General features: G+C 34.2%; 1 protein-coding gene across 2 annotated transcripts in view; it reads right to left on the reverse strand.

Annotated features, from left to right (window-relative positions):
* Window positions 1–24,424, reverse strand: part of LOC134529554 (latrophilin Cirl) — a 128,544-nt gene that overhangs the window by 20,693 nt on the left and 83,427 nt on the right. For both annotated transcript variants that reach the window (XM_063363772.1, XM_063363771.1), the window contains exons 12-13: window positions 13,484–13,652; window positions 12,867–13,049 (exon numbers count right to left, since the gene is read on the reverse strand). In XM_063363772.1, coding sequence (XP_063219842.1) covers window positions 12,867–13,049; window positions 13,484–13,652 — 352 coding nt within the window. The remainder of the gene's footprint in view (window positions 1–12,866; window positions 13,050–13,483; window positions 13,653–24,424) is intronic.

Raw genomic sequence — 24,424 nt, forward strand, 5'->3', positions numbered from 1 at the left:
AGGCAAAATATTCCTGGGTAATTCAAGGTTTTCCCGAATTTCCCAACCAATCGTCACCCTCTTATCGTCTAAAAATTTCTGAACAAAGAGCTTGCCACCAATTACTTTTTCAAACTTACTAGAGTACAACCTATGAAGCAACACACAATGTCTATTTAAACATTGTCTGGCCTATTAGAAAAAACAGTTAGTTTGCAGTTTCACCTGTCTCACTTTTTAAAAATGGAAGGTAACTTTATCAAGAGAACAAAAATATAACTTTGGAATATTCAACTGCTTAAGGACATGAGCAATTACTGAAAATGAGTATTTCTGCAAATTTTAAAGCAAAAAATGACTTTCTTCCCTGAAATTTAATTTTTTTTTTTTTTTTTTTTTTTTTTGCTATTCTTGGACACTGACAAACCTTGACTGTCTCCAAAAACAAAATTTTTAAATTAAATCAATAATGTAGTAAATTTTTATTTGCACCCCTTGATTTGAGCAATCAAAATAGTTTGAGCAAAGAGTTTACTCAGAAAATACTCACCTTGTATGTGAAACATCTGAACAATGAGTCACTATTTGTTGTAAGGGCTATTGTCAGAATGTTTCCTGGTATGAAGCTCCTCAGTTAGGCCATACTCAATAAATCATTACATTAAATTTTTCAACCAAACTCCAGTGAAACCCCAACTGCATTAGCTATTTCCACTCAAAATAAAAACTTTAAGTCCTGCTTTAAACTGGTTTAGTCAACTTTGATTAATTTTAATAACCACGGCCATATTGAAAATTGGCAGCTGATATCAAACAATTGAATACCTTTAGCATCCTCAGGCATTTGCATCGTCAATATGACTGTGTTATTTTACAGAAAGTTTTAGGTGTAGACGTAGAGAGAATATGATTTTAAATTCATACAAAGTGCATGCAACTTATTGAGACATTGCTTACGAGACAATTTTACCTAATAATTTTGTTTTTCTCTATTGATTGAATTTTGTATACAGCCTCCTACCCATTTTATGGTATAAATGACCCCATAAATGCCCAGAATTTTTGTTCTGGTTTTAGTTCGTACAGATGGGCTACTACATTGGAAAATGTAATTTCGCCAAAATGCTGTTCAGAAGAGTTATTCTTATTTCTGTGATCAAGTTGAAACGTTTATCTTCTCTTGTGTGTCAATAGTGTTGTGTTACGGTTTTGCATAGAGTAAATTTAGTAAATTTATTTCCTATCACAAATCGTTAATTGCATACTTAACTGGCTCTATCAATACCGATAACAAAATATTATCTTAACATTGACATGCAAGAGTTCAAGATTTTTTTTGTCGGCCTAAAACGATTTCAAGCCTTGGTACAATTAAGTGGTCCTCAGACGTGACCCTACCAGATGTCACACTGTACGTGTCGAGATGGTCAACTTTAATTTTTGGGGTCACCAGCAGGCTGGCAGGGTGTGTGGATTCCATTCGCCATTGTTTTGTTATGTCATGAATGATATATGCCTAATCAAATGTTTATCCAATGTACAAAGGTGCAGTAAACACTATTTGGGGTCATTGAAAATATATATGACATGAAATAAAAACAAATAAACAAGCAAAGTATGTTGTTAAAACATGCTCACCCACAAACTTTGGCTGGCTGAAAATGTGTTTTGAGAGCATAAACAAGAGGGTTGCATTCACACATTTTTCACTTTTTTATTCTGTAATTATGTTGTATTTAATTTTGCTAGAATGTATAGGTCTGCCTATTACAAATTTTTATTTATAAAATGTGCCACAATTAGTTAACAAAATGGCAATTTTTTGAAAGCTTCTCTTCACAAATAAAAATATGCAAGTATTTCGATGAGCACATGAGCATGTGCATAGTTTGGGAATTATTCAAGTATATATGTATTTTTAAGTTCGGCAGCTCGGAAACAATAATTTAAATTGTTTATGCTGTCTTTTGTTGGAATTTAAGTATAGGGACTGTGTCATTAGTACATAACTTTATATCGGCACCTTAAATTTACTTAGTTTCACTATCAAGCAAATTCCTTGAAAACTTAATTTTGTTCCTTGAAAACCTAGAAATGTGCATGAATTTCAAAATCAAAGTTTGGTGGCCACCCTGCTATGATTAAGTCTTTCAATGGTTTGCAAGAACAACTTACCCTGCTAGTGGAATAAAAACACATCACCTGTTTCTGTGTTCCAGGGAATAGTGCAGTGGTGTTAAACCACTTACTGAACCAGTACTGGGCACAGGGTTGTTACAGGCTTGAAATTTGAAAAATCCTTGATTATCCAGGTTTTACTGTTTAAATTGACAAGTTTCCCTGAGCTTACAGACACAAATAATCCAGCTGCCTACTTGTTGGGTTGCATATGCCATTAAAATGTGTCATTTTAATTACAGATTGTATGCCTACCAAAAAAAAATTATGTCTACATGAAACATCTTTTTTTAGGAAGAAAACACTAGCAATTATAAAAAGATTTTACATGGCAGAACTCACCCTATTGAAATTAATTAATACGATAACCTTTGATTTAACATAAAAAAACATTAAAAACCAATAATATGCATGACGGATGATATTTATGCACTTATGCAGTGATCATAGTGCTGAAAGAGACTAAATGAAATAGAGGATTTGGAAGAATCAAACAAATTGTGATCACATAGGTGAGAATTAAAATAGGAAGAAATTTAAGCAAAAAAAATTATATAATAAAAATATCTATTATAGGCACAGAGATCAGACAAAAGGCAAGCAAAATTCAATGTTAGGTGAAAAAATAAAAAATAAAAAGTATTGAAGTACTGTACCACTACTATCATAACCAGTATTACAAAATTTGTTATGTAATTCAGATTACAAACTATACTAAAATATAATCATCAATTTTGCCTATACTTAAGGGTGCTAGTTTTGCAAGTTACAGTTACCCAATACTGAGAGATATTTTTATATGTCACTTACTTTATCGAGACACCCTTGCAGATCTGCTAAACATGGTCATGTAACACTTCATAGCCCATTGTGTTGTTTTGTATCAATGATTATTAAAGTTTTGAATGCCTATAAGTGCATCTTTTTTCATTAACATCAAAACATAGTTTGATATATTTTATTATTAAACACATAGGCCCTACCTACGCATCTAGTCAACATAAACTTTGCAGAAATAACAAATAAATATAGTCTACTTGAAAACACATCTTGATCTCCTTCCCACGAGAAAGATATTAATTGAAATTTTTTTATACACAATAAAATTATACTACTGTTTTTGAATAACTCATCAGAATTTTATTTTTATTAACATGCAGAAGGCGGTGATCTGCAGAATTACTCTGAAATAAATAATGTGTTGAACTGATGCCAAGTGATACAGGTGCATCACAATAAATGGCCGCATAGCAAAACTAATGTCGTTCTAGACATGTATTTGTAAACAATTGCTATTGATTCACCTAAAACTATCGAATGTAGGTTATCATACATACAAGTTTCCCTCCTTGTGTTTATAGCCTGGGATTTGAGGAAAAGGAAAAATCAACTGAATTTTATGTTAAATATTTTAGCCTTTTTTGAGGTGCCTAAATGGCGGCGGAAGTGGTATTTTCAGTTTAATTTTGCTGTCGCAAGCAAAAATTCCAGAAATATTGTAATTTCCTTGACTTTTCAAGGTAATATATGACAATTTTAATTTCCATGACTTTACCCTGTTTTCTACACCTGTAACAACCCATGTGGGCAACAGTGGCAGATCCTGGATTATTTCCTGGAGGGGGCCAGAGCCACGAAGCTTTGTCCACAGGCACTGGTACTGAGTGAGTACACGATGATCAAGATTTAGAAACAAAGATGCACAAATACCAGCACTATTTCTAGCGAACTCTTGTGGAAGCAGTCTGCACTCACAAAGGAGTTGTACCACTAGATTGCAGATAAGGCACATGTCATATCAGGTTAAATTGTTTGATGTTATAAAATAAAAAAATAAAAAAATTTAAATAGATATAATTTTGGGTAGAGGAATTTCAAGATTATGTGGTGCCGGGAGGCAGAATGTAAAAAAAAGGGGGGGGGAAGCGGCAGTGCCTACATGTTTCCCTTCTAAATATGCTATTGATGGGCAACATAGATTTCAAGAACATTTACAACTATTTTGATTATGTTGTAGCATACTAGAAACATTTTGAAGATATACAAACCTGGATTTGCAGTACATACAAAACATAATAATTTAGTTGTAGCGTTTAGGAGCGCTACATTTGAACTGTGCGCGCCGCATCGGCCTCCGGCACTCCGCTCCCCTCCACCTTCTCCCTCCTTCCCCCCCCCCCTCCTAGTGGTTCAATGCCTACTCGTTCACCCCCCCCCCCCCCTCTTGATTGGCGCATGCGCGCGCTGCGGCGCGATGTTATAAAACATGTTGCAAGTGGTCAGGAACTTCTCTTTCTTCCTTGATTTTTGTCAGGCTCGGTTGTCAGTAGCAGTCATCTACGAGCATGTAGTCGGTTAGGTCTGTTAGACCTACGTGTGTGTGCGACCTCAGGGGAAACATGTAAGTTGATTTGATTTGTGTGTGAGGCGGTGGCCCTTGCCTTAATGTAGAGTCGTATATTCGTAATTGGTTTGTCTAAATTCTCTTTCGGCCGCCACCTGGAAAATTGATTAGTTTGGATTAATGCGTTAACGTAACTTAACTGAAAACTTAGTTTTTTGATAGGTAACTATTTTCCCCTGAGACGTCGTCGCACGTATTTGATCTTTTCTTGTTTCTTAAATTATGTAAATCTTTAAGTATAACTGCACTTTGCAGTAGCTTTGTTTAGGAGCGCTACATATTGTTTAAGATAATACGATTGTGCAGTCATAAAACCTTCAAATTAAATTTTAACAGCTGTCATTGGCAAAACATAAGCCATTTATGAATGAGTCTAGAACAGCGTTCCTCAAACATGAATTTACCTGAATTATTTTTTTGTGCTTACTGTAGAAATGAGAAATTCTACTGGGCATTTAATAAAAATTATTATCAAAATAATTATTGTAATATAAATTTTTAGAATGCCATGATATATAATTTCTTTAATAAATAACTATACTTTAAAACAGCCATGAAAGATTATAAATATTTATAAGATTCACAATGTGTTGAAGAAAATAACTATAGTGATCATTGTACATTTACAAAGTGGACAAGGTAAGATTTTGTTTACAAATTATCCCCCCGGTCTCAATATGCCTTCTAAAATAAAATATATCTCAAAACAATATGAATTTACAACTAGAAGTTCAATAACTCCAGTTGAAGAAACTTTAATCACAAAATACTTTACATACTCTATAACTGTAAATAAATGTGAAATAAAGAAACATTCAACAAAGAAAGTTTGTATGTCTGAACATATAGTAAATATTTAGAAATATGTTAAAGTAGTTACAAGGCAGAGCAATAATCTAGAGCAGGGTTTCCCAATCTTTTTCAGTCCGCGGCGCACATACATGTTTACTATTTTGTCTCTGCGCCCTAACCTATTTTGCTCGTCGAAATAGATAGGTACAATGATACTAGTTAGGTAGATAAGCACAAAAATTAAAATATCCACATTATGAATCTGAACTGTATATTTATATTAATATAAAACTTACACAAAAACATTCAAGGGAGACTTAAGAAAAACAAAAATAAAATACAATAGCTACCTAGGCTAGTCAATGTGATGGGTGAGCTCTACTTGCCGTCCCGCCCGCGAAATGCGTTCCGACCCTTGAGGCGGACTAGGGGAAGGGAGGGGATAGTGTTGCGGAGGGAGAGGTCCATCTGACCTTGGGTAGCTCACATTTTTACCGGGACCACAGTTGTCTCGGGCGTGTAGTAGATCAGTATCGGCGAGTGCGCAAATAAGCGTAGCACTACGCGAGTGCTAGAAATTAAATTGTTTATTTTGTACCCGCGAACACTTAAGTTGAGGTTTCGGAGAATGGTAAAGAGAATCGCTTCACGGCGCCCTTCTTAACTTTCTGCGGCGCACACTTTGGGAACCCCTGATCTAGAGGTTTAGTTATTGTCAGTTAACAATGAATTAAAATTTGTGGCTGCATTTCCAAATGCACACAGGGGCATGAAACCTACAAAGAAAACATCCCTTTCTCCTAATGAATCCCCATAAGCCACCTATTTTAACACTAAGTTTATACAGATGGTAGTGAATTGTGTCACTTGATGATAGGCATCACTAACAGTCAGTAAAAAATAACATGTCAATAGTACTGTCTGCACCAAACACCATGGCAGGTGAAAAAGTGGGGTGTGTGCATGGACTAAAGAGGGAACGCATCTACCCATGCAACTATATGCAATTTCAAAAACATTGCTTATGAACACTAAGTTGACAGCCTGGCACAGAGGGTAAAGTCAAACATAAAATATATTTTCCAGTGTTGTGTTCACTTTTACCATATCAAAAGCATCTGCACGAAAAAGCAAATGCAAGAACCGAATACCATGCAAGATATCTGGATGGGGGAGGAAGGGGGGGGGGGGGGAAGATGGAAGTAGTTGTAACCAGGGTTGACCGATTTAAACCATGGTTTAAATAAGTGGTTTAAAAAAAACTAATTTTTGAAAAATATATTTTTAAATATAATATCTTAATAAATTTTAATGAATGGTCTAATTACCCTCTAATAACAATAGTGTGCTCATTGATGTTTCTTGTGACACAGGAATAAATAATTATATACTAATCAATATCTTATCATTTAAATTATCTGAATAAGCTGTAAATCATACCAAGCTAAATACTTCTCTACAATTAAATTAATTAGTAAATTGTAATCAAAAGTGTAAAAAAAGAGGAAATAAAGAAACTTATTTAAAAAAAATTATACTTTGTAGGAAATCATTGACTGTACTGTAAATCCCCTTTCTGTGGGAAACACCCAATCTATGCAGAATCCTCTTCCTGTAGGGAAATAGCGGTAAATATCTTAATTGCGGCTTTTCAGCAAAGTGACAATAAAATTATGAAAATAACATTTTCCAACACTAGAAAACGTTCCTGTATTTACCCTGAAAACCGCATTAATAAATTCCCACTAGTCTCTGCAAAATCCCATTTTTTAGCTCACATTTTAATATCTGCGCATTGCTGCTGCAGTCACCATTAATTGTTTACCTGTGTCGGTTTGTGTATTTGTCCTGAAGAACTTCAAATATTGTGTGATCAATTAGGTAAGGCTAGCTACATTAAAAATTCTTTCAATTATGGATGGTTTGTTGGGTTAGTATAGATACATTAAAAATACTATAAATATTTATTATGGTTGCTTAGGAATTACGAATTTAAGATGTAGCTATCTGACCTAACCAACTGTTCAAATGAATTTACAGAATTTTTAATGCAGCTATCCTAACCGAACCAACCATCCACAATATTTTAAAGTATTTTTTTGTTGCTCACCTGAAGTAACAAGATTTATAAAGTATTTTTAATGTAACTATATTAACCCAACCAACTTCCCACAATATTTGTATTTTTTACATTGCTAACATAACCTATGAATAATAAGATAGCTAACATTTTAAAATATAGTCACAAATATAAATAAATAAAACTAATCAGTTATCGAACCATTAAGAATCCTCATATGAATATTGATAAACTTTTGCAAACACTTGCTGATATTTTGCTTCCTAAAGAAATTGTATTTGCCAATGATACAGGATTATATCTGAAATTTAATCTAATAGAGTTAAGTAGTTTTGACAACCAGCCAGCCAACAACCAGGAGGCGAACCACCATGAATTATGGTGCTGACCGTGCAGTGTGCACGCATTCCTGTATCGCAAAGTAACAACAGAACCCAATAGTATTTATAATTGAACTCGTATCCTTTAGCTTGCTGAGCCTAATGCTGTTCTGTGAAATTCTTCCTGGAATTACCACCGACAGAATAAATTTACACTAGCTCATTCAACCAAAATTTGTACCCAACAATTAACATTTGCAACACTGATAAATCACAATTAATTATTTATTATTAACATATTTAACTTCTATAAAAAAGCTGAAGTTAATAATAACAATGTTAAATTAAGAAATGATTGCAGTGACAGTGGCAATGTGGGAGTAGCAGCAACAATGAGTGCTGGTAAACTGTGATGGATTGTGTTAACAGTAAGGCCACTGCACAAGCTGCAGTATTATCTTACAGCTCCTCGTAGGCTGCATAACGTAGTTGGCTACTAGCCTTACTAATGGTTTGGCTGCATTCATAACACAGGTCACAGCTGTGGTCGCTTGCACAAATTGCTTTCAACATCATATATTCAAACAACTGTAATTAAGTTGCCAGTATTTTCACATTGTTTAAATCAACTTATAAGGTAGCACAGTTTTAAATGTTAAACTTTCAATCACATTTTACTATACAAAAATAAAATGATATCACCACCACTGTACATTATATTCAGTTTTACTGACAAAACTACACATTTATACTTAAATATTCAAATTTTCTGTTTCCCGCAAATGTCACATAATATATTTTATAGAATAGTACTTTCTCAGCACAAGTAGCTGGAAAATAAAAGTAACTCTGCAACTCTGTAAACTGCAGAGGAAATTAAAACATTGCATTTTCCTTTCTTACATTAGTTTTGGCAGGTATAATATGTATCATAAAATAGTTCTAACATTCATACCTATACAAACCATGTTTTGTCTGAAATAAATAAAAAGAAATTAAAATACCTTGTTTCATTGTTAAAAGCATGCTAGTTGTTACGCTACTGTGAAATTTCTAACTTAACAGAGCGACAAGATTTTTCCTGGATTAAAACAAAAGCATTGTATATTCCAGTAGTTAAAAGGAATGTGCTTTGCTGTAGTATTAGTATAAAATTAGAGCTGGGCAGGATTCAGATTTCTCTCGGAAATCCGGGAACATATCTTTCCTGAAACATCTGGCAGGAAATTATGGTTTTCTCCAAATTTTATTCTGTAGTAAACATGCCCATGTGCCAAACTTGTTGTTGACAAACTAATTTCAAAGAAAGCACAGCACTTTAACCTAACCGAATAACATGCAAGCGATTGAAAATGCACAATTTTCAGCAGTTCAAACTCACTATTGACGGTAGCTGGCATAAAAAATATTCACAGGCACGATAGTAAACAAGGACTTAATTCAGCATTCTAACATATTCAAATAATCAGACATTTCAGTACTGCTGCGAAAGGTAGTGGAACAAATATTGTCCAGGTTGAAAATACTAATATTAGCATATTAAATGCTTTAGAAACATTTTTGTTTCATATTACGTAATAGTATCAAAAAAATAACTAAAACTGGCTATGACCATGGACTACATCAACAACACATGGGAACTGTTATGCTATGGACAAAATGTGAACACGCAGTTAAAATTATGATGAACCTGATAGTTACGATCAATCTACAATCATGTTTATAAAGTAGTAGCTTACTTGCTACATTTGTCTCTAGACATTGCTACTTACACCTTGAAGTTTGAAAAAAAAACATAAACGTTAATGTAAATAAAAGTGTCAGATACAAGTTGGAGTTACCTGTAAATGTATTTGTAATATTGCTAAAAGAGTACACATGTGGCCATCGCAAATAACCAAAACAACAAAATAACTTGATTTTAAAGTGTAAATATGAGCTAATTTCGTAACTTATTGGCAAATTAGCTTTTTGTTATAATTTTTCGGTTATCATAAAATTAAATAAGGTTAGCCTTATTTCGTGGTATTTTGCGGTTCTTGAAAATTACCGACTCTTTCAATGTATAATCACTAGATCTGATCCTATGCAATAGAAAGGATAGAATTCGTAACCTAAAATAATTCCTGATTCCATCCCGTTTCTCGCAGGAATTTTTATTTCAAAACCAAAATTTTCCTGAAACAAAATTCCCTATCCCACCCAGCTCTATCTAATATACCAACAGAAACATCCAGTGTAAATCATGAATTTATTAAATTGGTTACAATATGTGATTGGCTGCAATTCACCGCAGGCTGTCTGGACTTACTGCTTCATGAGGTGACATAATGTCAAGTACCTTTGCTGCATATCTCATTGGCCAAAACTAGAAACCAGCAGAGGCATTCATAGGGAAAATATCACCTTTTCACACACTGTAAACTTGCAACCCACCTCAGAAGAAACAATGTAAGCAGCCAGTGCAGCAAGCAATAAATGTCAGAAGAAATAATATCATTCAGTGTGCTGGCAGACTTGAATCTAGACAGTAACCCTTTAGTGCACTTTTAAGGGGCTGATTCTTAAGTTTATTTAAAAATGCTGAATTCCACTGCTATTCGTTTAGAACATCAAACTCACTATAAAAAATTACTAAAATTTTGAAAATAAATTACTACAATTTTCAAAACACTTTGTGCAAGATTTTTTTTTTGCTCTTTCCTAACTTCCAGTTTAAGAGGACATTAAAACCTATAAAAAGATCAAGTTTGATAAATGAAATACACCAAGAGATATTTGTACTTTGAACCACATATTTTTACTTTATCCACCATTCTATAGATCTCATATTTGCTGTTTGGGGAACAGTTGTATGCTCATTGTTTTTGAAACTCATTATGATGTGGTTAGTGTGGTATTATTATAAATTAAAGTGTTTTTATCATAATCAAAGGTTGAGTTATCAAATGGCATGCCTACTTTTTCCATTATGTGTCTAGATAAGTTTGAGTTTTCTCACGTGTGACTTTTTAAAATAAAATTATGTACATATATAGTTGTCCACTGTGGTCCTCCATAAGCGTGAAGAGAGGTCAACAAAAATTCAGAGGACTGTTAAAAAAGGAATACACATAGACTATTTACTAGGATAGTTTAAATGACGTGCAGCTGCACAAATTATTGCTTAAACTTCAGTTTTTGAGACGAATATGACTGCTTTGGAATTTAATATACTGAATTTTGCTTTAAAATTACAAGAAGAAAATCTACACAATGACATCTTCTCTGGTCTAGGTTCTTTTGATAAATAATCATACTTGTCATTTGATGCGTACATAAGCACAAACAAGTTTGCAGTGACATAAAAGAGTATAAAGTACAGGTGGTAGAGATTACAGCCAGCCTGTTTGTGTGTTGTTTCTCCGCCTGGGTGCTCGCAGAAGGCGACAAGGCAGCGTGTAACTGCACTTTACTTCCCGCTGAGTGTCACGGTTGCTCACTGTATCATACACACCTGCTTAAAGTGTGTGCATTCAAAGCAGAAAGAAAAGGGAGTGTAACAGCAAACATGTAAGAACCCTACGCTTCTTAACACAAGGTGCTGTATCTGCAAGCAGCCTTTTTGTTATGCTGCAATTCAATTAGGCTACTTTGAGCAGTGACCCTGAGATTTTACTGATACACAGAATGTTATAAGCAGGTCTATGTACTAATTCGGTAGATGTTAAGTTAACAACCATAGGATACTAATGTGCCATTTCTGTTTATGTTGGAGGGCTTTAATACAATTTTTAGAAAAATTAAAATGCTTTACAGGTTATTTCCTAGATGAACATGAAGTTAACATTATTTTTGTCTCAAAACATCTAGCAAATATGCTCAGTGTATTCTCCTAAAATATGTATTTCCAACACACTGTGGCACAAAACACATGCCACGAAGAAGTACTTTAAAATACTGTAATAAACATGAAAATACAGCTTTACAACGTGTGAAATGCAAATTTTTGTGTACACTAGTGGTTAATGATGAATGGCCATAACTGTATGTGCTCTGTTATAGACCAGCTATATTGTGTTTTTCATATGCTATTCACATCATTCTGTATGAAAATTTTATTATATCAATGCTTAATTATGAAAGAACTAAATTTCAATCAGAAGCACAAATTAGGGTAAGTGAGTTAATTTGATCAATTTATCAATTCTAGAATTAATTATTTATATCATCAAATACAAAGGGGTAATATTAAGATAATATGGTTAAGCTATTTATATAGCATAGACTACCTGTAACTTTACTATAATTGTCAATTACAATACACAGGACCACATTCCAAGATGTGTGAAGATTAAAATTAATTACTTATAAGTATTAATTTCTAAATTACTGTTATGTATGCAAAAAATACACAAATTTGTAACTGCTGCATGTGCCAATACTTGACAAGAGTTATTTTATACAAAAACAAAGTAATTAATTTCAATGCCACAATTCAAATGTTCAGATGTATGTGATGATATAATGAAAAAAGCACTAAAATAAGATTAACATAACTGAGCAGTCATCAATGCTAACAAAACGACTGTAAGGGGAGTATTTAATTAAAAATAACAGACATTATAAATATTTGGGCAATATAAGCATGTATCTTATGAGCAGCCAAATTATGTCCTGAACTACATCACCCAATACAAAGATTTTTATTTATCAACTTAATTTAACAACTCAAGATTTTTAACTATGAGAAGTCAAGTTAGTCAGCCCAGGCACAGTTATAAATTTGTTACATACATAAAAAATGGCTTTACTGAAAAAAAAAAAGATAACTACAAAAGTGAAGTGAATGCAATGTGAAGTACAAGCCAGTTAAGTTATTAATGTCTACATTCAAGCCCCACCACACCACCACTCCCACAGTCAGATCTCCACTGCCAAAGCCAACCACATCACAATACAGCATCAATGTTAGTGATTCTGTCACATGAAACAAAGCATGAAGAACTAGGAGTATTGAATATTTTGGTACTATCCCCAGGCCCGTACCTTGTGAAACTGTATGTGGCGGGTATGACTGTCGGTGGTGGTTGGTGTTGTGGTGGTGCATATGGGGAGGAGGCACGGTACCCACACTTGTGCCGTGAGGAGAGAGAGCCGAGCTGTCTGTACTGTGAGAGTTGGGGGCAGAAGGATTCCCATTCGAACCCATGAACACACTCGAGTGCCTCTCCTTGCTGTTTGCATGTTTTGAACACCTCAAACATTTGGGCAGCCAAGAGTGCCTTCGGATAAATTTCCTATACTCTTTGCGAACCTATAAATCAAACAGGAAATAACAGTGAACTCAAATAGCAAAACATAAACACAACAGACAATCTAAAAATGTTAAGGACAAAATAAGTTAAAAAAAAAAAAAAAAAACCATATTTGGTAACAAGCGTTTATGCAAAAAAAGTAGGATCAAAATAGTAAGCAAATAATACTTGAAAAACTAAATCTGTGTACTCAAAATAAGTAAGTGATAGTTGAACAAAATTTTCACTCCATTAAATTATTTTGTAGTAATTTTATTTACCATTTTATTAAAATCTACAGTACATTGCGATGAAGTGTCTTTACAAAATACTATTTTTCTTTTATTATTTATATTATATTTACAGAAATGCTATTTCTAATTTTATAAATTCTGTCTTCTTTATTATGTTACAAGAGTGTTGACGTGTGTTGCAATCCTAGGAATCTTCTTACCTTCTCATTCTGAACACAATGGAAAATAAAGATAAATAGTCCCTGCAAACTATTCAATACAGTAAATATATATGCCATAAGGATCGATTCTTTATTAAGATAAAGCAGTCCAAATGTCCACGTCAATCCTAGCAGGAAAACCAGCATGATTGCGCCTCTTAGCCATGCTCTGAAACAAAAGAGTAAAACACTTTCCTTAAAACTTGTCCAGCAAACGAATACAACAAGAAAAAATAAAATTGTGAACAAAATTAAATTGCAAAAGGTGAAAGATGGTTTGTTCCAATATAGCTATATGAGCTGAATATGTTCAGTCTAGCACTAAAAGGCATATTTTGTGGACATTGAAGTTCTTGCACACTCAGCCAAGGTACCAACTAGTATTATGTTGATGGCTGAGTTAGTAGATGTTTTAGTGACAAGCATAAAATGTTTGTTATGGTATAGTTAATTCTTATGCTAGTTAACTGAAAAAATTAAATTATTAAAATGCACACATTAAACAAATAACATTTTTATTTTCTAGTACAATTTTTTTATTAAATTATATACAAGTCATATGGAAAATCTTTAAGTAAATCCAAGTGAAAATGTCAGTGAATACAGGATAAAATGCACCAATTTTGGATGTGAAGGACTTGGCCATCACAAGTAAAGTTGTGAAAGAAGCAAAGCGAGGCAACATGAACTACAGCCGTGCGGTTTGATAGCACCCCCCTCACTCATGTCACACAGCCAATTGAGAAGGCTGGCCCCCCATTTAACACCACACAACTATCTCACTACACAGTGACAGTAGTTAATGGTGCAGTTTGCATTAGAATAGCAACTGATGAGGTGATTAACAGTATTTGTGTATTACCCATTTTATATAGAGAGAAAAAATTAACTGAATACACAATTTGAAAGGTAAAAAAAGGCATTTTTTTCCCCAGAGTGAACAATACAAAGCTGAGGAATCGTATCTTCATTACAGCCATTAATTGATCAAAGCAACAAATTTCCTTGCCGTGCAAAACCTGGTTCGGTTCAAGACAGCTGGGTTGACTTTCCATCAGATGTGACCATGACTGAACTGTTTTTGTTGTAAACGTTGCTAGTACAGCATTAACACAGGCTGTTGTGGCAAGTCGCACACGAGTGTAGTTCTTGCTGTACAAGGCTCGACACAAAACAGTTCCTACAATCTGAGGCGTTTTGCACGCCTCCGTTCGCTTTAGTATTTTTTATATTAAAAAAATTAATAATAATAAAAATGTTAATTTTTTTTTGCTCTAGGTCTAGTGTTAAATTCTAGAAACGTTTCTCTTGGTCATCGGTTCTAAAGAAAAGTGCTTTCAAACGCCCTGTAATGCGCCGCAACATAACGAACGCTAGCGCTTCACGGTTTTAGTTCAAGTCGCGATCACCGCACGGCGCGCTGGTCAGCTGACGTCACGGGGCTGACGTGTACCAGCCAGCGGCGGCGGGACTCGTGTAGAAGCTCTTGAGCTAGCCACACCTGCGTGCTGTGGGAAGACTGGTGTTTGGACTTCAACTACGTGGAGCCTGGTTTTTGTTAACGTCACGAATAGAAGCCATGCCGGGTCTGCTCTACAATGCAGCGTTCTGACAAGTAAGTGTTGGCCTACCCTGGGCGGGGGGATTTGGGTCGTCTCAAACACCTCCCAGTTTAATAGGGAGTAAAATATTTTTTGGGGGGAGGGGGGAAGCCCCTTAAACACATTTCTGACGCGTTGAAAATTCGTTACCGAAACTATGAATTTATCTGAGTGAATTTTTTTTTTTTAGAAAATTACACACAGTATCAATACAAAAAAAAACCAGTTGAACTGACTTCAGTCCACATGCCGTCTGGAGTAGATTATTTTATTTCTAGAGTTTTTATTATAAGGTTATTGCCCCTCCCAAATAACTGCCACTGGCAAGAATTGCCTTAAATAAAAAAAAAGCAGCTATTTACATAGGATAATATTGGTCTCAAAAATTTAAAAAACTTCTAAAAGTATTTGTATGAAATGTAGCATTATAGATATAGACTCTAGGAGATGAAGAAGAGATATGACACAATATGTTGGAAACACGGCCCTACAAGTGCATGTTAAAAATTAAATGGGCTGATATGAAAATGAGGAAGTTTTTCTAAGAGTAGGGAAGAGGAGAAGTCTTTGGCAATGAATTGTGAAAGAAGAGTAAAACCAATAGGCATTAAGTATGGTACAAAGAACTGTAAAGACAAAAAAAAAGGAAAGGTTAACGGAAGAAGAGCCATAAGAAGACGATACGTGCACTACACGAACTAAACAATGAAAATGTAGGATACATGAGCTATGTTGAGATCAAGAGAAAATATGAAGGACAAAGAATGGAGAACTAGTAACCAACCTTTGGGTTAAATACACAAGAAGAAGAAGAAAGGTAAGCAACAAATTACATTTTGAACAGTGGATTCCATAAATATTAAATGAGTTGAGTGATAACTCACACCCTTAATGTATCACCATACATAAGACCACTATGACTGAGCAATAAATTTATAAAAATTCAATTTAAAAAATTTCACAGCTACAAGCATTAACAAAGAGGTGGCAGTCTTGGTAGATGTCCAATTTAAGTTCAGGTAATTGTCGATAAGTTGAATCAAGTACTGGTCCAAAGAGGAGCCAGATTTTTATTTTATTTTGGAGGGTGTATTATGTTGACTTTGATTTAAAATCAAATAATAAAGTTCAGTACTTGAGACCGTAAATGTTGTAAATATTCCAAGGCCAATCACTGACTTATTTAATGTTGTGTCTTGACATTGCATCCTACTTTGCACAACAGCCCCTGCCAAGAAGTCATCATGGAGCCATCCAGCCATCCCTGTGCTGGATAAAGGACTCATTCCTACATCAAGGCAGCTTTGCACAGCAGCAAAGGCTTGATCTTAATGGTTCATTTAGTAGACTACAGTCAAACCTCATTAATATGAATCCGCTTAGTACGAAATTCCCGTTTATGCGAAGTACTTTCACAGTCCCAGAAAATAAAGTATTCTTTCCTATGTTATTCAGTACTTTTAATACGAAATACGGTTAATATGAATTTCACCGCCGAAGTCTAAAGTAAATCACGTCTTAATAACCGCCATGTAAACAAACGTTTCTCCAAAGATATATGTATGTATCCTATAGCGCAAAATGGTCGAAAAACAAGATGAAAAGTTTAACTCTAGTAGCGATGTTAGTAACTAAACTAGAAAAGATGCCATGTTGTAAACGGAAAACGAAAAAGGAAAGTACTCTATACCTTATTAATATTAGTCGTCGGAAGTGTACATACGTAGAAGTTTAAACAATCAATGGAAAAAAAGTTCTGATATTTTCCATTGTTCACGCATGTGTGTCTTAACCTCAATTTTGGGTATGAGTTGTTTTGTAATATGACTGCGAAACGTAAACACAACGACCTTACATTGCAAGTTAAAGATAAAATTATCGAAGAAGTAGACAATGGAGAGAGAATGAAAACTGAAATTGAAGTTTGTATTAAGATTTATTCTGTAAGTATTGCATTGTGTTTGTTTTCTTCAGTGTTTACAAATTATTATGCATGTAGTGAAGCCAGCTTATACTACCAACAGTGTATATAATTTTCTTTATGGTTGTAAATATAGGCATTTAAAGTTCAATCAATTTTTTTTGTCATGATATCCCAATAGTTTGGTTAATACAAACCCCCGTTATTACAAAGTGCTAAAATTATGGTCCCTTCAGGTTTGTAATAATGAGGTTTGACTGTAATTAGAAAACACATCTTAATTTATGTAAGTAGATGAGAAAAACAGTGTGTGTACATGGACGAGAGCACACATCAATGGCAAAGAGAACAATTACGACAGCATTACATCAGTGATCCAAATGGCAAAACAAACATATTTACACCATCTGTATTTTCAGCAAGGTGTGTTGTAGTCATTAGTAAAGAGTAATAATTATTTAATTTCTGCAAGTTTTGGGATGGATATTTATTACACATATTTTATGATGAAAGTATTTGCAAATGATCTATTGCCTCAGTTCATTAATTTAGCATTTGGATCACAATTGATAATTTTCATACTATTGAAGTTGATAGCAAGATTATTAATGGCTTGCTATCACACTTGGCAAAGGATAACTTGTGCACAGAGTACAAATCCTTGAAAGATTCTCTTGCAGAAATAATGCAGAAACAAAACGTGCATGTTTCTTCCCAAATTATTTTTTACCCAGCACTAGTAGCTTACGTGCAGCTGTACTAAATTCCTTCACATGAAATATAAATAAGAAAATTTAAAAATTGTACTTTTTTTTTACAAATATATCTTTAAATGATAAAGTAAATAACCATACCAAAAAAACTATGTAAAAAACCATAGAAATTTATATCAGATTTGAACTATTAGAATTTTGATGCTGAAACAATACTATAGTGCTTGAATAAATTTTGATACACTATAGTTATTTTATGTCGATAAACATAGAAGAACAAGGCACTACTGATACTTCTTCCATTGCTAAGCATCCACACAACTACAAACAGGATGGCTAAAACATTAATATATGTTAACTATAAACTAACAGCCAAAAAATGTGGCATAGAGTAAAAATCATGCTGCCTAATCACACTCTGGCTCTTAAAAACAGCTGTTCTCAGAAGTAACAGCAAAATTGCATAGCTACATATAATTTTAGCTAGACAGCGCTGCGACAAAATGCACTACTAAAAGTCAAGTAAAACCAACTCATGAATACAACACCTGCTCTATGAGCACAATAAGACAACATTTTAATAACTGTATTATCCCTTTTAACATCCGTGTAAAAAAAAAATTAACGGAAAAAGGCACATGCAGCATTTCAGTATGTCATTAGATGTAAGGTTTATATTATTAAACCTTAACTCTGACATTTTTATAACATCAATAAATTCCTGGCACCAGGGTTCAGAATGTAAAAAATGATTTAAAATTTATATATATTATATATTTTGGTCAAAAAGAAGAACATCTTCACTACTTGTGCTAAGCATGGCACTACAAACTAAAGATAAAAATGTTGAAACAGAGCTTACAGGTGAGACTGTAATTTGTTCTGAAGAGCATTTTCTTCCTTCCCACTATGCCATGCAAAAAAAGAAACAAAAGATTATGTTAATATGAACAGAGAGCAGAGAAAGGGCTCTAAAATGACAGTTGATAAATAGCAAAGAGATTTATAATGTAAGATAGGTTGTTAAACAAATTTTAATTTTTTTTTCAATGTAACTGCAGAAAGTTTTTATGAAACTCTCCATTACGTGTCAATAAAATCACATACTACTCCAAAAGTGGTCCTACACAAATAAAATTCTGTACTTTGAATGGTTTCTCTTATATAACAAGGAAAAATGCCAGGAAGAAATGTTTTAAGGAGTGTTCATTAAATATTGTGTTACGGTATGTTTGAAAATTAAAATATTAAATCCTTAGTATAATTACTTTTTGTAAGTACTATAATTATTTGGCAAGGAAGTAAACTTCATCAAGAAATATGTTTAACTTCGTTTTTACCTGGAGATTACATGCACATAATGATGAAAAATAGTCTAAATGCAACATAGATATGTCACATTGTAGTCATTCAAAATACGTACTTCTTTATAAGATTCAAATGTAATGTTTTTAAATAATTTAACACCAACAACTGATCTCAGTTTCATAAGCCAAGTTGATTTTTAGTTTTTTTTTCATTACTTTTATTTAAGGGCTATTTCTAAAATTTTAACTTGTTATCTTCCTTGCATTTGTTCTTCTACCACAAATATTATCAACAGATATTCAATTAATGGAATATCATGGGTGTAAAGAGTCACATAAGTGATGATAATTGAGAAGACGTGCACACCTTTTTACACCCATGATATTACACTAAGTGAATATTTGTTGGAAAATAATAGTGACAGAACAAGAAATGCAAGTGAGGTATTGAGTTAAAATTTCATAAATAGCCCTTGAATAAAAGGAATCATAAAAAAACAACTAAAAATCAATATGGCATGTGAGAGAGAGCTTTAAGAAGTTAAATCTGTTATACATCACGATTTAATATATTATCAACTATACATGAAATACAAATTAATTTACAAAAAATACAGAAGTTCTCACAATTAATATTATTTACATTTACAGTTATCACACTGTCCCATGCTCAACACCATTGAAAAAAATAAATTAGTTGTCTGTAAAGTCGGTTTACGGACGATAGTTTAACGTGACGTCATAACAAAACATTGATGAAATGATTGCATACTTTTATGAATAAAATTGAATCATTTTTATTTTAATAATAAAAGAATAAATACTTGAAATTATACCAGTAATCAGATTTTTAAAATGCAAGAATAATTAACCTTTATTGCCAAAATTGTTGTTGTAATAAGCAATGAAAACCACATTAACTTTTCACTTCACTTTATAAACAGTCGACGAAACAGTTCACATGTAGATGACTTGTAATTAATTTTAAAAACTGGCGTTTAGATATAAAGTATAAATATAATTATGAACAAGTTTTCATATAAATAAACTGTAATCAAATATCTGTCATCAATTATATGAATCACCATAATTTTTTAGTCAATTGTAACATAACCTATTATTACTGCACTCGCCGACAGCGTAACAGAACAATGAGTGTAACGGGATACAGCATAATGGAACAATGTGCGTAACGGGACACTTTTTCGTGCGTGCAGCCGGCGTTCATCGATTTATTAGACGTTGTCACGTCAAAATAATATTCTATATTAAAATGTAACTATTTAAAATACCTAAGTATATACTGAAAATGTATATACATACTTAATACTGAAATAATACAGCACAATTTCTTTAGGATGTTGACTTAACTATGTTAGTAACAACTTTAATTTATAGAAGATAGAATAAATGTAAAACTGAGGGGAAAACAACAAATACAACAGTTACAACAATCCCTCACTTAGCACGTCTTCAGATTGCACAAATTCATTTAGCTCATGTTAATTTCACTGCTCTAGTCTGGAATAGCACGTCTGTAAATTTCAGTTAGCACAAATTCTGTTTCAACTCTGTAAACAACAGACATACTGTGGCATACAGTTAGCCATACGAGGGGTGAAGAGATGTGCGCGCAGGTCTGACTATGCTATCGGATGTTGTACAAACATCAGCTATGGCAAGTTCAGTTGCTGGTATTGGGTATGAAGGACCAAATGTTTTTACTTTCGGACGTATGCCGCCGGGTCGTACCGTTGTCACCCGGCTACAGACCGGGCCGTGATGAACTTCAGTCTAGCCAGTGGCAGGAAACTCGCATGCAAAAACACAAAGCAATGTCTGCCCATGTGTCTGCCGGTAGCTTACGTGCACAAGCACCTGCAGTTGGAATAATAGTGGAATCATGGCATCCAAGTGAGAGTGTAATGCGTGTTCAAGTATTTGAGACAAATCTAGAATTATTACAGCATGCAGTGTGTCATGAAGATGTTGGTCGCACTTTAATTTTAAGCAAGTAAACTGAGCGCACAATCGTATAAAATAAGGACTCTTAGTGCTGAGCCGATAATGATAGCCGATACTAAATATCAGCCGATATTAACGTATCGAAATCGTCCGGGGCAATACTTTTTTTTTGCTGATACAGACGCCGATAAAGTCACAAAATTTTGTATTTATTTCCACTTATTGTGAAAGAAAACTTTTCTTAATACTTCAGTAAAATAACTATAAATTACATACCTAACAATATAGTGCTCTTAATTTAGGATAAACATTTATTAAAATGCCAACACAATCGGCTGACCATATAAAAAGGCGCAGGATTTAAAACAATAAATTTTATTCACACATTTTTTTAACATAAAGTTCCGCCAAGTATTTTCTAGCCTAGGCCTACACACAAAACCGTCACTTGTTCAGCGATATCGCACGACGCACGTAAGTAACAACAACGATCTATGGCTGCGCAGTCGTCATTTCGCATGCGAGAGTGACGTTTGCAATTGTCTCGAAGCAAGATCGATACTACGCCACGATTGTTGTTAGCGATACCTTTGTATGTTTACTATTTCCGTGATTTCGTCAAACAGCATTATTTTCTTTCCCGTTTATTTGTATTTTACATGGTGCTGCTTTCTTCAACAAAATATAATATTACAGAAATGAATCGCAAGAGTGACGTATGAAGTTTCTTTTCTGTTAGTAAAAGCAATGACCAAAAGGCTTTGTGCAATAGTTGTCACTGCCTTGTTCCTCGTGGTGGAAAGGACACGCGATCTAACACTACTACTAATTTGAAGCGTCACATGGAGAGATCGCATCCATTAGTAAATAATAAATTACTAAAGTTAGATGTTCCGCAGGCGTCTGCATAGCCGTCATCGTCTGAAACTGCTGCGACATCGTTTGTTGAAACAGCCGCAACATCGTCAATGTAGGCCTACAATGGCATCATCATCCAAAATTGTGCACACAGAAGATATATTATGTCGAAAAGACAGCAGTAAACAAGAAGATATTTCGGAAATGTTTAAGAGGAACATACCTTATCCTCCTTCTCACAAAAGGGCAACAGAAATAACATCACTGATTGCAAATTTGATTTGCACAGACGTTTTGCCTTTTAGTATTGTGGAGTCAGAAGGTAAGAAACATTTTAACTTAAGCCTAACACGTTTAAACTTTGTAACTCTTTGTCTTAACTTGCAGGGATGATGTGTTAAGTTAGGCCTAATGTAGGATATACATTACTTTTAATGTTGCTGTTTATACTCTTTAAGTTACAGAATAATATGTGATGTGATTAAAATCCCTATGTTTTTTATTTTAGGTTTCAACAATCTGATGAGAAACCTCGAGCCGAGATACAAAATACCACACAGGACAACTTTATCTCGCAGCAAAATTCCTGAGCTGTATGATGTGGTTTCCCGGAAAGTAAAAGACATTTTGGAGGCTGCAGACCATATCAGCTGTACAACTGACATGTGGTCATCTCTAGCAAATGATGATTTTCTGTCACACTGACTTGTCATTTCGTTCATCCTGATTTTGAGATCAGTGTGTGTGTGGAAGTTGTGCCATTCAGTTATATTAACCACACTGGGCAGAATATATGTGATTTTATCACACAGTATCTAGATGATTGAGGTATAGCGCAAGGTGCATCTTAGTGTAAGAGATAATGCTGCTAACATGGTTCGGGCTTGCGAATTATTACAAATTCCGAGTGTTGGGTGTGCTGCTCGTACTTTACAATTTGTCATTAAGGAGTCGTTACTGAACCATAAAAATGTCTCTGATGTGTGTAGCAAAGTTCGGTGTGCGGTAGGGCATTTTAGACACACTATTTCAGTGAACAAACGTTTGACTGAATTCCAAGAGGTCAACAAAATTCCATGCAACAAACTGAAACACGATGAACCAACCAGATGGAAGAGTACCTATATTATGTTGGAGAGGTTTTTGGAGCAGAGACGTGCCATATCATATCTTGGTCCAGACCTCAATTTGAATGTGGAACTAACAAATGCTGACTGGGAATTGGTAGGAGAAATTGTGAAATTGCTGAAATTTTTCTTCATGGCCACCCAAACCATTAGTAATGAGAATACTAGTATTTCAGAAGCTATCCCACTTGTTAATGGTTTGACAAAACTTCTGTCTACTTGTAAGCCAGGAAATAAGTTTAAGTCTGCCTACACTGACATGGTCCGCAACCTAAATACTCGCTACGCATATATGGGGAAAACATGTTCAATATAGTTTAAGTACTCTGCTTGATCCTCGTTTCAAACAATTAGTTTTTTCCAGTGAGGAAGATGTAAATTATGCCAAGTCCACTCTTGAACACCAGCTGAGTTTGTTACAGACCCCAGAACTTCATTTACCTGCCCTTGACAATGCTGCTACAAGTTCCAGTGACACATGTCATTCGATATATTTGTACACAAATCTAATTTCCAGTAGTAGTAGTAGTAGTAGTAGTAGTAGTAGTAGTAGTGTTGGAGCTAGTACATCTTTATCACCTACACAAGAACTTACTAGGTACCTTGAGGAACCACTCTGTGCCATTAATACAAGCCCACTTCTGGACTGGAAAAAATCTCACCAATCACTCAAAAAACTTGCTCAGAAATATTTGTCAACACCTTGTGGTAGTGTGGCATCAGAGAGACTGTTTAGTACAGCTGGTGCTCTGTGCACAAACAAAAGGAGCTCCATGAGCCCTCAAAAGTTGCGAAAGTTATTTTTTTTTTTTTAACAAAAATTCAAAATATTTATAGTGCTGCTTCCTAAAAACTAAATTTGCTTGGTAGTGAGGCATCTGAGAGGTGCTCTGAGTACAAACATAAAAGTTGTAGTAAACTAGTTTAATATATTTGTTTTAAAATTAAAACTTCTCTAAACTTTAATTAACTTCCCTGTTGCTTCCTAAAACTGTGTATTTTGTGTGTGTTTGTTATTGTATTATCAATAAATATCTTAAAAACATTATACAGTATGTGCTTTCTGAAGTATGTATCGGTATCGGCATATCGGGTGTATCGGCAGGGGATATCGGTTAATATCGGTATCGGTACAAAACAGTATTGGCTCAGCACTACTCTCTATAAAACGTTTATACAAGTCTGATGATAATGGTGGTACTAGCAGGAACATATTTGACATTAGATACCGGACAGTAATATCGCTTTCAATGCCAGTAGAGGATGTTTTGGAAAGTTTGTGGCAAGGTATGGGACGTGAGTTGAAGGTCACGCCCGGGCAGGCAAGTCAACCAGCCGACTGACAATAACTACCTCCCGTTACGTAGTGTCGTCTTGTCATACAAAGTATTCAATGGTATGTTTATAAAGATAAATGGTGTGACACATTTATCATTATTATTCTATGCA

Source organism: Bacillus rossius, chromosome 2 (assembly GCF_032445375.1).
Source record: "Bacillus rossius redtenbacheri isolate Brsri chromosome 2, Brsri_v3, whole genome shotgun sequence".
NCBI lineage: Eukaryota > Metazoa > Arthropoda > Insecta > Phasmatodea > Bacillidae > Bacillus > Bacillus rossius.